This window comes from Alligator mississippiensis, chromosome 2 (genome assembly GCF_030867095.1).
Source record: "Alligator mississippiensis isolate rAllMis1 chromosome 2, rAllMis1, whole genome shotgun sequence".
NCBI classification, from domain to species: Eukaryota; Metazoa; Chordata; order Crocodylia; family Alligatoridae; genus Alligator; species Alligator mississippiensis.
Genome location: NC_081825.1, coordinates 168,657,609 through 168,671,673, shown reverse-complemented (window position 1 = coordinate 168,671,673; position 14,065 = coordinate 168,657,609). Strand labels below are relative to the sequence as shown.

At 44.6% G+C, this 14,065-nt stretch overlaps 1 protein-coding gene across 4 annotated transcripts in view; it reads left to right on the top strand.

Annotated features, from left to right (window-relative positions):
* Window positions 1-14,065, top strand: part of TEX15 (testis expressed 15, meiosis and synapsis associated) — a 74,410-nt gene that overhangs the window by 36,900 nt on the left and 23,445 nt on the right. For all 4 annotated transcript variants that reach the window (XM_019493545.2, XM_014607378.3, XM_059722384.1 and 1 more), the window contains exon 6: window positions 8,199-8,361. In XM_019493545.2, the coding sequence (XP_019349090.2) occupies window positions 8,199-8,361 (163 nt within the window). The remainder of the gene's footprint in view (window positions 1-8,198; window positions 8,362-14,065) is intronic.

Here is a 14,065-nt window from a genome sequence, read left to right as displayed (position 1 = left end):
CTCCATAGCCGTCACTACGTTGACTCGAAGGAACCGCAGCTGGGTGCCCGACGGATCTCACAATCGAGTGGCTGTAGATTATTGCTTTATTGAGGTCAGGCCTGTAAAGAAAGAAAACAACAACAAAACAAAACAAAAGAGAATCATAATTGGATTTACTATAAAGATACTAGGTGAACGTCAGAACGACAAGTCATCCGGTTGTGATGAACGATAATAGGGGGACGATCGGGCTTTTCCTCTAATAGGACAGTATAGGTATTAGGGTACTGTCCCGATCATAGAACAGTTCCTTTGTGAACTTGTGGATGAGATTGGCGGTGGTGCGGTATTGAGACCCACACTAACTCATCTGGTTGGAATTTAGGTTCCCAAGGTAGAGGTTTTTTGACATTAGCTTCGTCCCATAACGTTTTTGCGGTGTTCAGTGAGATGAGAACATCATGATTGAATTTAGTCCAGTTTTTAAACGTCCCTCCCCTTCTGAGACGAAGTTGTTCTTTGTATAGGCCTATATGTCTTTCTACAACACCATTGGACTGCGGGTGGTACGGCAGATGGAGATGCCATGTTACATTGTGAAGATGAGCAAATTTGTCTAGAGCGTTAGAGTTGAAAGGGGGTCCCCCATCAGACTGAATCTCATGAGGAGGTTGCCAGGTGGCAAATACAGCAGTTAAAGCAGAAACAACAGCAGTGGCATTGCTTTTTCGTAAGGGAATGACTTGTAACTGTCTTGTTCCCAAGTCGACGACGACTAATCCTTTATTTGGAGGCTTAGACCCTGGGAGGGGTCCTAGCAGATCTACCTGCCAGACTTTTCCTGCCTGGAACTGCGAAGAGTCGAAAGCTCCGAGCTGATGTGTGGTTTGATGACACTTCTCCTTAGCACATATCTCACAGGCCTGAGCTACCTTTTCCCAATTGTGCCGAACTCCATACGAGGCCGGCTCCGTAATGGTTTGGCGCCAACGTTGATGGCAAGCTCGCGGTCCAGGGTGACCCCAATTTTCATGAAGCCACGTAAGGAACGGACTTACTTCAGTACCAGAGTTAGTGGTAATGGGTAACACTACTTCGGTCCGAAATGGGTCTTCTAAGAGTTTATCGATGACCTCATGCACTGGGTCAGTGTCCGGACGGTGTGACTTAGTGTGCCTAACCAACGGGAGCCATGCAAATTTAGTTAACGTTTTCCAGATGTCTTGCCAATCATCCAAATTTTCGGTGGGAAGGGCTGTACCAGTAAGAATCTTGTAAATGTACTGCGAGTCGATTGCGATGATTGGAACTGGGAGCATATCGTCGTGATGTGTCAGACAATGCTCCGGTACCTTGAGGAATCCTAACAATTCACATTTTTGGGCTGAATTGTCATCTGGGTAGGCTTGAAATATTTCCTTATCGTGACAAGCCTTGCAATAGTACCCATAGCCTCCGCCATGTCGGGAGGTTCCATCTGAAGCCATCCATGCCGGGGCAGAGGTTCCATACAATGTAGGGACCTTTTCCTCATCTCCTGGGCTAGGATTGGGCGTCATATCTTCAAACTTCCAGCAGTGCCAGTTGTAATGGTGGGTAAGCACCAACGTATTCCACGTTTTAGGCTCCCTCTGAAAATGCGGGTCGACTTTTTCCGCATCCAGCAAGGGTAACAATGTGGCACCGGGAGCGCGTAGTGTCCCTTGCCCCCTTGCTAATGGTTCCACTAGTTGTCCAGCCAGGAGGATTTTCCCTATAGCTCCATACCGGTGTTGTGCCGCTTGAAGCGTCTTATGGGCAGTGTATACTAGCTCATCGCGAGGGTTGTGCACAACAGCCCATACGTGATTTGTGGTGAACCCAAGGGTTACGATTAATGGCTTGCCAAGATTGATTGCGTGGAGCTCTGTGTTTTTAACCGTGGCTAACAGGCGAAGTAGGTTCCGCTGATCTCCTTCTGTCCAAGGTGTGGATTTTCGAGATTTGTCACGGATCTGTCATTGTAATTTAGTAAGGAGCGCCAGATGACTGGGTTCAACATAATGCCGGTACCAGTTCAAGTGACCTAAAAGCTGTTGAAAGTGTCTCTTAGTAACGGGGAGGAATGTCTTTAATGGATCGATGTTAGGACCATCATGTGAGATTCCGTGGCGGATGGAACCAATATATCGGGTGCCGAGGAACGTGATGTCATCTACAGGATGTAGGCATGACTTTTGCTCGTTGATCGTCCATCCTTCACTCTGAAGGTGAGCGACTAGTTGGTTAACTATATTGATAACGACGGAACTATCACGACCCATGATAGCAATGTCATCGACATAACTCCAGATTCTTAATTCCTCCTCTGGGGGAAGAGAATGTGAGGCATGACAATTTTTCAGGTTATTGTTCATGGCACCAGTAGCCAGCGACGGAGCATTGCGATACCCCTGCGGGCAAACCGTCCATCTGTACACAGTGCCATCAATGCACATATTTAGTACTCCTTTAGGGTCAGTTATCGGGATTGAAAAGAACATGTTTTTTAAATCCAGTGTGACCCCGACCCACATACTTCGAATTGAGCCATCTCGAACATGCATTGTGGTAGAGTAGAAGGATTAGGTTGTTGAAGTACTTGACATCTTTTGTTGACCTCCCTATAATCGACGACTAGCCGGGCTTCGTTGGGTTTTCCAGGTTTCGCAACTCCCCATCCTGGTGACAGGTAGGTGCTAGCAGTTACAGTTTTAATACAACCTCGTTGCTCGAGCCGCCGCAGGAGGTCAGTAAGGGACTTTTTTAGGGGACCCTTGGTTGGGATTGGTTGATACCGCCAGGTAGAGATGTTACAAAGCGTTGGTCGATGCCAATCCTGCTCTGGGATAATAATGGGTAATGCTTGTAGCACTTGTTCTTTAAGGTCAAGTGCTTTAATCCCCGGGACTCCTAGAATGTTGAAGCCCCCTAACATGGCCTCTAGAGTGTATTGATGACCTTGGACTAAGAATTTGACTTTTGTTGTGACTGCAATAGTGTTAAGTCCTTGTACCTTAATCGTTTTGGTGGTTTTCTGGTGGGGTATCGTTGAGGTAATTACATTAATTTGAGCTCCAGTATTGAGGAGGAAGAGTACTCGTTGTTGTCATCTGGATCAGAAGGGTCGTAGACAGTAAGTTCGGCGTAAGGACGAGGGTCAGTGGGGTCAGGTTTGAGTTGGAGAAGGCCGCCGGCAGAGCCGACGGCCATTACTTGTTTTTGGTTGGTCCTTGAACGTGAATCCCAATGCTTCGGCCAGATGGTGTTGGGTCTTATCCCCCAAAATACGCAGCTGCTGTTTTGTGAGTCCGGAATGACTGAGAAGGAACCCGAACATGTTCTTTTCCTCTAATGTTCTTTGAGGTGACCACCGTAGCTCTCGCCGGGAGTTAAATTCTTGACGTCTTGGTGCTTTGACTGGGTATGCCAAAGATCGGTCTTTTACATCATTAGAAGTTCCTTCACTTTGTTTCATGAGAGCCTGCAGTCGTGGGAGATGGCCCAAGAGATTTCCTACTGGCTGACCCGCCATCGGGTTCAGAAAGAGTCGGAGCGTAACAGCATTTGTCCCTCCATATACCTCTACACAGGCGTCTATAGCTTCCAGAGGCGTTGGAATTGCTCCGGGGTCTAATAGGTAGCGATGAGCCCATCTCTCCTTGCGTTGGGTTGCTGCTAACCCCATTGGATTTGCTCTTGGGCTCCGTGAAAGATATGACACCCCGATTATGGCCAAGAGAAGTTGTTCCGCAGTGGCCTTCTGCGGGCGACCCTCATGCCAGGCGTGGAATTTGTGGGTTACCTGTCCCACTACAAGCGCCGGGAGCGGGATGGGCCAGTGTGTACTGTCCGTGACCACGTTCAGATCAGTAGCATGCCCTCCGCTCCACGCCGCTTGTCAGGTCAGGGCACTTGCTTCTTCCTTGTCTAAGATGTCAGATCCGAATTCTACTATTAGTCGCCCCAGCCACATAGCCAAAGTCTCTTCCGGTTTTATTTTAGATTCCTTGCAAAGTTCCTGTATTTCTGGTCGGGTACGTGTGCGAGAGGTAACAGTGGTACGCGTGGTACCTTCTTCATCTGCAACACGCTTCATTACAGCTATCGGGTGAGCTGCGGCAGAGAGAGAGAGTTAAATTCTTTAGGCGGGAGCGCTGGATACATCCCTCCTCCCATTATCCCCTCCCTGTGGCAAGGAGGTGGGGCCGTTGGGAACGGCGTCACCTCAGGGGGCGGGGTTGCTAGGTGGATTCCCGCCGGTTCTTCCGAAGCTCCACCCTTCTTTTCCGGGTTCTCCGGATGGCTCGCGTTTCTCTCGGCGCCATGTTCTATCAGTGGCACCATGCGGCCGGCACTATTGATAAGCGTCATCTGGAGTTCTCCGCCGTCCACTCCAGCGACTCCTTGCCCACCGTATGCAGTTGAACCTCCAAATTTGCATATTCTCTTAGTAGACCTGCTACTGAACGGAACAACACATTCATCATTTTTTCCTTTTTCCACTTGGTTAAACCCCAACTGGTCGCGTGACGGCCCTTGGTCTCCAGATCCTCCCGGAGCTGAACGAGGAGCTCATGACCACGCGACCCAGGCACCAAATCTGGACAGCTGAACCAGTCCGTTGGGGTGGGTTCCCCTCCTTCCCTCAGGTATTGGGTGCATTGGGTAAACTCCTGAGCGGGGGTCAGCTTTTCTGCCTTCCGCGCCTTCACCCTGCTAAGGATATGGCCGATGTTTCCTCCGGGGGTCGATAGTAGACCCGATCGCTGCCCATTATACACCCGAACTCCCCAAGGAATAGCCTTGTTCTCCACTCTTTTTCCACTCTTTTTGTGATCTACAAATTGCTCGGCCGTTGGGTGGGCTGGTGAATGGAGAGGCAGACAAAACATATTGGTTGCAAAAAAGCTTTACTTACGCCGCTAGTAGCCGCGACGCAGGTGGTCCGATCGCTTAAATAATTACATGAGTTGCTCCAGCTGGCGAAAACCCAGGCCAGCGAGTCCGTAAACGAACCAGGCATGCAGGAAAAAGGGGTTACGTCGAGGGATAGCGTTCGGTGATGGGGAGAAAAATCTATAGTTGATCAGGCTATCGATTCGCTCTGCCACGAGTCAGGAATTCTCTTAAGTCACTCTGCAGTGTGCTCAAAGTTCTCCAACTTGGGCGGAAGTTGCACAGAATTTTATACGGCTAACGATCCAATCGCTAGCCGCCACGTAGGAATAATTTAGAATCGGCCAATGATAGGACACAAATTTGCATACGAATGGCAGGAACTCTCTTGCACAGGAGTTTTCTGTTGCAACAGAAAACTTTTGCTGCGCACAGAGACTCTCATGTGGCGGGAAAATTCCATCGTGCCGAGGCACTTAAAATCATTGGGTTATGACACCTACCAGTCACCTGTGCTCATGCCCTAGTCCAGATTGATCTGCCACTCATCACCATCTTGGGGACTGAATTAATTTGTGCTGGTGTGAAGACCTCTCTGGGGTGCCTAAACTTTAGCTCATTTTTCAGTGCTTCAGCGCTCACTAAAATGTAAGTACTTCATTGTTTTAATGTGTATATGAAGGAGCATCCTCCTTCAGTGTTGCTGTTGTGGCTTTGTGGATTTCTTTTGGGACCTAGTCTTTCCCATGGAGGTACTTGATTACCTCTTTGATTTCATTCTTCATGCATCCAGTTTTTGGTGACTGACTCACTCCACATGTCCTTATACAAATTCTGAACTGATGGAAAAATGACGGCTAACAAATAAACCCATCGAAACCTCAGTACTTTGATCTGTGAAATCTGCTGGGCCCTGGGATATCATTAAATGGGTCAGGCTGGATACTTTTTGAATGCTTCTTGTAATTAAGAGACCTAGGGAAAGGTCCTGTGATACCTGAAACATTGCCTATTTCATACCAAACCACACAGTTGTTCCAGTAAAGTACACCACCCACAAGAATTTTTGCCCCTTGTAATTTGGTAATTAGAATGTAGTAGCATGATCTTCAACCTAAACTAACTGTTAGGGTGCCCATCCAGAATCCCAGGTAGACTTATTGCCCAGCCTTTGTAGGAGCAATAAGATCATAGCTACATTGGTGCTTAATACCTAAGCTAGCTTGGGTAAGCCTGTATATGTGGCAGTTGCACCTGGGACTGCAGGCTGGACATGCCCTGATTGATACTGGGTGCAAGCGTGACATGAAGTGCTTCATACCAAAGTGCTTCAAAATTGTTTCTGTTTTTGTCTGAGGTCATTTTTGAAGTAGAATGGCCCTTTTCTGAAGTACTTCATCAGCTGCATATATCTGTAGCCTCATCTGTACCCTCACTTTCTGAAGCACTTCACATTTCAAATAGGCACTTGGAACATTTCAAATATTATGACTGCCTATGCCTTTAGAAGTGAAGCAGATGAAAGTGTATTGCTAAGGGAATCGGCAAGCTGTGAAGCATATGTTTTGCTTCATGTAGGACTGCACTCCCACAGAAAAAGCTTTTAACTAACTAGGTTTTATCCACTGTGTGTTCAAAGCTTCTCATAATGGAACACGGAGGAAGCTGTTAGTTAATACTTCTTTAGTTAGCTGCCCAGAGCTATTTAAATGGAGATGTGAATATTTTAACTATATTTGCAGTTCCTTTCTTAACACCTTAGCCTTGATTTTTGGACTTGCTCTAAATTTACAAGTTGTGGTAATAGCTAGGAGTTCTCCCCACAGATGCTTAGCTAACTTAGAGTTAACGTTCCTCAGGTGTATTACTTTAGAGCAGGGATATCAAACATGTGCCCTTTGCAGTCCAATCATACTACAGCAGAGCCCAGATTCTTTGTAAGTTTAGGTTGCTAACTCCTGCAAAAATTAGGGTTTGCAAAATCTCAGGGGATATTCTATACACAGTTATAGATAGCTCTGCTGGACCTTGATGGTGCTCTGGCTGCTTACTGTGGTTTTTATTTCATAGGGTACCGCTTCTCTGATCAGCTGTGTGGGCTAGAGCTGGTGCTTCATCTGGTCAGACAAATAGAGCTGGTGCTTCATCTGGTTAGACAAATTACATCCTTTGAAGTAAAAGCCACAGGAAGTAGCTGAATGTATTTGGAAACCTGCTGAGAATTAAGTGGATAGTGAACCATCCCTATATGAAAAATCCTGGTTTTGCTCTGACTGTGAAACACAAATGTCAACCTGTTATTGCATTGATATATAATTAGATTATAAAACTATGTGTAAGTATGAATGCCAGTGAACTTGAGTGAAGAGTTGTTATTTAAATAACCTTACTTACTTAGCATTGTTTTGAAGGTAGTATCACTACCTGGAAGGCAGGGGTAAGGTTCAGAATGACCTGGGTAGACTGTAGAAGTGGTCTGCAATCAAATGAAATTCCACAAGGACGAGTGCAAAGTCCTGCACTTGGAGCAGAATAATTACATGAACAAATACAGACTGGGAAATGACTGGAGAGGCTACAGTACTGCAGAGAAGGATCTGGGGGTTGAAGTAGACCGTAATCTGAATATGAGCCAATAGTGTGCTCTTGCTGCAATAAAAAGCCAGTGGCATCCTGAGTTATATTAACAGGAGGATCACTTGCATATCAAGGGAAATGATTATGCCACTCTGTTTGGCACTGGTGAGGCCTCACCTGGAGTACTGTATCCAGTTTTGGGCCTCACTCTTCAAGAAAGATGTAGACAGATTGGAAAGAGTCCAGTGGATAGTGACAAAAATGATTAGAGGCCTAAGGAGTGAGGATTACTTAGTCCAGAGAAGAGAATATTGAGGGTGGATTTGATAAGTCTTCAAATATCTGTAGGGTAATTATAGAGAAGATGGAGATGAGCATTTTAAGTATAAATTTTCTTATCTAAGGAAAAACTCTCTAAAATCTGAAACTCTAAAAATTAAGACACTAACTAAAGGAACAAATATATGATCTACTTCAGTAATATAAGGTTACAAAGTAGGAAGAAAATAAAGCAGACGCAATATGCAAGTGAAAAATTTAAATCTAAATAGAAGTTCTTTTAAATTTAAAAAAAAATCTTGACGTGTTATGCCACTCACATTATTGTATCTACTAGCTTGTATGGAGATTGTACTGTAAAGAAATGTCATCATTCATGCAAGTTTAGCTGTTGATAAAACAAAACATTTATATTCTGTGGGCTTTTTTCTTTTTATTTACAGATATACTTTTATGAATACAATGCACTTTCAAAACCAGTGGATAAGCCTAGGCAATGCCTTCCATATGCAGTAGTAGCAGTGAAATTTATTGGTCAGAAGGTGGACAGTGACACTCTTACAACACCTTTGAGAGCTCTCTCTAAAGAATTTCCTAAATATTCTGGTAAGGTGAATTTAATTATTTAAAATTATATTAATAGGAGTAAGTTCATTAGGGAGCCAATTCTCTATAAAGCCTTATGCAATTATTGTTCCCCCTTCATGATGTATATCTTGCACTGAACATCAAAATTATGTTTTGAGGCCCTCCTTCCTACCAGTACAGGATGTCATAGGGTGTTTCTTCCAATGTTTGCTGCTGACAGCAGCAAGCATGCAGGGAAAATGGGAAAGGATTCTTGGACTACTGGGTCTGTTACCCAGGCCTGTTGCGTGAAATTAATTGGAATACTAGACCTTTTTATTTCCTTGTTCCTTTACAAGACAGTCTAGGAATTTGCTTGTGTATATCTGATGTTGATTTTTAGAGAAATGTATTTTATGTTTTAGCTACATGAAGATGAAAGGAATTTAAATCAAGTTTATCAGAGCAAATTCAAATCTTAATTTATTGTCCTTATAAAAGATAGTTATCAGTGGCCAAAATGGAATTATATTTAGATCTCTAAAAAAAAGTAAAACTCTAACTTGCTATTTAAATAAATGGAATGTATAGTATACTTAATGCTAAATACTCAGAGTATATACAAATCTTTACAGCTTGTTCCATTTTATTTAACTTTAAGAACCAGAGGGAATGGAAACAAGAACTGTTTCTGAAATGTGGAGGTTAACGTAAAAAAAAATTAAAAAGGACATTTCCCCAGGGGGAAATTGTGTGCCTGTAATTTATTTGTCAGATGACTTTCTCTTCACTTACCTGATGAGTATTTTTTTTTGTTTCACTGCTCCTATCTAAAATTATGGTTCTGTTTGCTTCAGCTCTTATCTTAGACCATGGACTCCGGAAACAGTGAAAAATAATGAAAAAGAAAAAAAAGAGGTCAATGAGTAATCTTTTCCTTCTGCAGACCAATGTTACCATATACAGAATGTATCTTGAGTATTGCATCCAATATGATAGAAGAATGGGAAGTGCACCAGGAGACCAACCTGATTAGACAGTGATCTCCGCAACAAACTGAAACAACAGATTCTACAAGAAGTAGAAATTGGGTCATATTATTAGGGAAGCATATAAAAGTATCACATGGCCATTCAAGGAGAAAAATCAGTAAGGCCAAGGCACAATTTGAAATACAACCAGCAAGGAATGTAAAGGCAATTAAAAAAGGGTTCTACAAGTATGTCAGAAATAAGAAGAGGATCAAGGAAGTGTAGATCCTTTACACTAATTACAGATGTTACAGTAGATCCTTTACTAATTACAGATGTTACAGAAAGGGCGGAAGTATTTAATACCTTTTTTTAAACTCAGTTTTCACAAATAAAGTCAGATTTTAGATCATGTTTCGTTGGCAGCAAAGATTGAGAAGGATACAAACAGCATAGAGTACTGGAAGAACAGGTTATGGATTACTTAGAGAAGCTAAATGTCTTCAAGTCAGCAGGTCCAGATGGGGTACAACCTAGGGTACTGAAGGAATTAATTAAGGTAATTTCAGAGCCATTGGCTGTCATTTTTGTGAAAATTTTGGAGGTCAAATTAGGGCCTGGAGGATCATTGGAAAAGGGGAACTATATTGCCCATCGTTGAGAAAGGGAAGAAGGAGGATCTTCGCTTGCATTTGCTTGACACGATCCTGACACCTAAGTCTTTTCTTACTAATCAACATTCCCATGAATGACATACCAGCACAATTAAACGCTTCCACATTTGTCACTCTGTCTTGCCATCTTATTCAAAAAATTTAATGTGGGCAGCTGATATGAAAGCTATTTAGTCTCTTGATATGTTTGGTATAGGTCAGGCTTGTTCAACATATGGCCCATAGGTCGCCATGCGGCCCACCAAGCCATTTTATCTGACCTGCGGTGATGGCAGCACTGCCACTGCGGAGCGCAAAGTCATGGCCGTGGAGCCACAGAGCACGGAGCCACAGTGGCGCGGAGCCAGCGGTGAAGGCAAGGCTGGTAGGGAGCACGGAGCCACAGCAGCAAGGCAAGCAGAGAGCCCAGAGGGAGCACTGCGGGGCGCGGAGCGGCGGCAGTGGGGCAGGCATCCCCAGCAGCACATGGGAAGCCAGCTTCAGTTGCATGCTGCTTCTCCTGGCTGGTGCCACCCTGGTTCTGCCCAGGCAGGTCCTGCAGCACCATGTCAACCTGGGCATGGCACCGGCAGGCTGGGCGGGCCCCAGGTTAACCCCGGCCTCGCCCCACAGCTTCTCCAGCACCAGGTCAACCCGGTTGTAGCCAAGCGGCTCCTGTAGCACCATGTCAACCCAGGCATGCATGCCATGTCAACCAGCACCATGTCAACCCCTGCAACTTTATTGGTGTCAAAGGTCACATGACATCACTTCCTGATATGATACCACTTCCTGTGATATCTTTGAATATGGCTTGCCAGCCCACTGGGTGATAAAAAGTTCATGATCTGGCCCCACATTCAAAAAAGTTGGACACCCCTGGTAAAGGTCATCCATGTTTCTGAACCATATAGGAGAGTGGATAAAACATATATCTCATAAATACAGATTTTCACTTCATTTGACAGTTTGTTATTGTTCCAGGCTCTGTCTTGCATAAAATCAAAGTTCATGGCTGCTTTGTCAATTCTACTAGTGAGCTCAGCATTAAGATCTACATTGCTGGTAACAGTAGAGCCAAGGTAGAAAAATTGGTCAGCTGGAACTGGTTCTGAAGAGCTTTGGTGCATGATAACAGTCTTCTTCAAGCTTATTGCTAGTCCAAAGATTTTGCATGAGTCAGAGAACTTGGTAATGAGATGTGACATTGTGAGCCACAAGTGCTGTGTCATCTGCAAACAACAGGTCCCTTATGATGATCTCATTCATCTTCATCTTAGCTCTGAACCTTGCAATGTTAAACAGTCCTTCGTCATGTCTAGCGCTGAGATGGACATCCTCTCGAACATCATGGAACGTGTGTTGAAGCAGGATTGAGAAGTAAATGTTAAACAATATGGGAGTCAGTATGCAGCCCTGCTTCAGTCTGCTGTTGATGTTGAATGAGTCAAGACTCTTGTTTTTCATACATTACAGTTGCCTTCATGCCATCGTGTAAGGATTTCACAAGATTTAGCAGTATAGGTGGACAACCAAGCTTCTTCAGAACAATGTAAAGCCCACCCTGATCAACTGTGTCAAAGGCTTTTGTTAAATCGATAAAAGCCATGTACAGTGGGATAAGCTTCTCTTCATTTATCCTGCAGTTGTTTCACAGAGAAGACCATATCTGTGGTGGGCCTTTCCGAGCAGAAACCACACCGTCTCTCAGGATAGATTCTCTCACCTAATGTTTGAAGTTTACATAAAAGAATATGGCTTAAGATTTTTCCTGCAGTTTTGAGAAGAGATATATCTCTGGTTATTACAGTCACTTCTGTCTCCTTTGTTTTCACAGAGTTTGATGAAATAAACATCCTTGAAATCTTGTGGAACAATTTCTTCCTTCCAACAGCGTAGCAGTACCTTGTGCAATCTTTGCAGCAGGCCTTTGTTTGCACATTTGTAAATTTCAGCAGGTAAACAGTCAGATCCTGAAGCTTTGTTATTGGAAATATTTTTGATGCATTGTTCAAGTTCTCTTAGTGTAGGTTTGGCATCCAGTGAAGTCATAACTTCAAACCCAGGCAATTCATTTAGCACACATTGGTCTACTACAGACTCCCTTGAGTATATCTTTCCATAGTGCTCAATCCACATCTTCCAGTTGCTTCCCTTTATCAGGTCTAATATTGTACTTTGTTGGCCCAATGGCCTTTTTAATGTTCTCAGTAGAACCGTCTATTGTCATCTGCATCAGCTGCCTGTTGGATGCTGTTGCAGAGACCCAGCCAAAATCCTTGAACACACCTCTTAGAAGCTGTTTGAACAGCCTTATGATTTTCTCTTAGGTTGTTGAGTGAATCAGTAGTAGGAGTAGACTTGTAGGTTGATTAGGGCAGTTCTTATTTCTCTCAGTGAGTGGCACCAATACCTCTGAATGGTCTACAAGCCAGATGATGTTTTTCGTAGTACTCTTTCCAGAACTCTTGATGTCTCATTGTACATGTTTGTCTTCAGGGCTTCCCATGCATATGATACAGTTTCATTTGTTCTGGCTGACTTTGCTGCTTCTTAATTGAAAAGCCATTTCTTGAAAGGATTGTTGATTTGGCACAAGTAAATATGAGGTTATTCAACAGGTTTATTTCAGTAGATCTTCTTAACTTGAAATCTTTGCAGAAGACAAGGGAGTGGTCTGTGTCACAGTCTGTGCTTTGAAAGGATTGTGTATGAAGGATAGCTTTCAAGTACATACATCCTGTCAGCACCAAGTCCAGCTGATGCCAGTGCTTAGACCTCAGGTGTCTTCAAAATGTTCTTCTTCTGATGGTACCAGCAAAGAAGGCTTTGGTCACCAATAAGCCTTGACTGGTACAGAGCTCAAGAACTCTCTGACCATTTTTGTTCATATATCCAATGCCAAGCCTAACCAGAATCCCAGGGCAGATTTCAACATTGAACCCAACTCTTGCATTGAAGTCTCCAAGTACTAGGATGTGTTTCTTCTGTGGAATCCTGCTGATCAGTTCTTCCAGCTGTTAATATAAGCTGTCCTTCTCCTCATCCCTAGCCTGCAGAGTTGAAACATAGACACTGATGAGGTTGAGGAATTCTCTCTCTAGTCTAACTTGAAGTGTCATGGTACGTATGGACACTGCAATCAGAGCTTCACACAATGACATAAGTTCATTTCTGATAGGAAAACCTACACCATGCTCTCTCCTTACTGCTTCAGATTTGCCATGCAAGTAAATGGTGTAGTCATTCTTCTTTATGAAGCCTGTCTGAGAGCCAAGTTTCCAAAGGAGATGTGATATCACTTCTGAAACATGTAAGCTCATTACTCAACACAGCCATTTTCCTCAGATCCGAATCCAGATCAAAGCCATATCAGGGTCAAAGTCCATATATTCCAGGAAGCAATTCTATTTATAAAATCAGTTGAGCCAGGATGTAAGGCTTGTGATGCAAGGCTTGTTTGACCCACCTTTTCCAGGACTACCCTCATGTGAGGCAAGCAGGCCATCCCTAAACAAGGCTGCTTGGAAATCCTGGTAGCTGCCTCAGGGCCCTTTTGCCTCTCTTGGATCCCTGAAACCATTTTGCCAAGGCCATCAGCGCATATGCCAAGTCAGAATTATGAAAGAACAAAGGCTGCCATCTGTCATCCCCCCTTTAGACCACTGAGCCAAAATCCAAAGGTCAGAATGAGTCTAGACAAGGGGTTTTCAATCTTTTTTAATAAGTGTGCCTCCAGCAGCCTCCTTCTTAATAAGTGTACCCCTGGGAAGGGTGGCAAGCAGTCGGACATGGAGTGAGGGGGAGTGGAGCGGGGGGTGGCAAGCGGCCAGGTGGGGGGGGGGGGGAATGACCGGGTGCGGAGTGGGGCAGGGCAGGGCAGGGCGTGGCAAGTGACTGGGTGCGGAACGGAGGGAGGGCTGGCGAGCGGCAGCAGTGTGGCATCTGTGCGGCCCTGCTCTTGCCCTGTCCAGGCCCTGCTCCCATGAGGCAGCAGCGCGGGGTGGCAGTGCTCTGTCCCTGCCTGCCCCCGCGTACCTCCTGGGACCTTTCAAAGTACCCTCAGTCTCTTTTCATTCCATCCAGGAAGAGCACGCAGCAACTGCTGCAGCGTCCTTA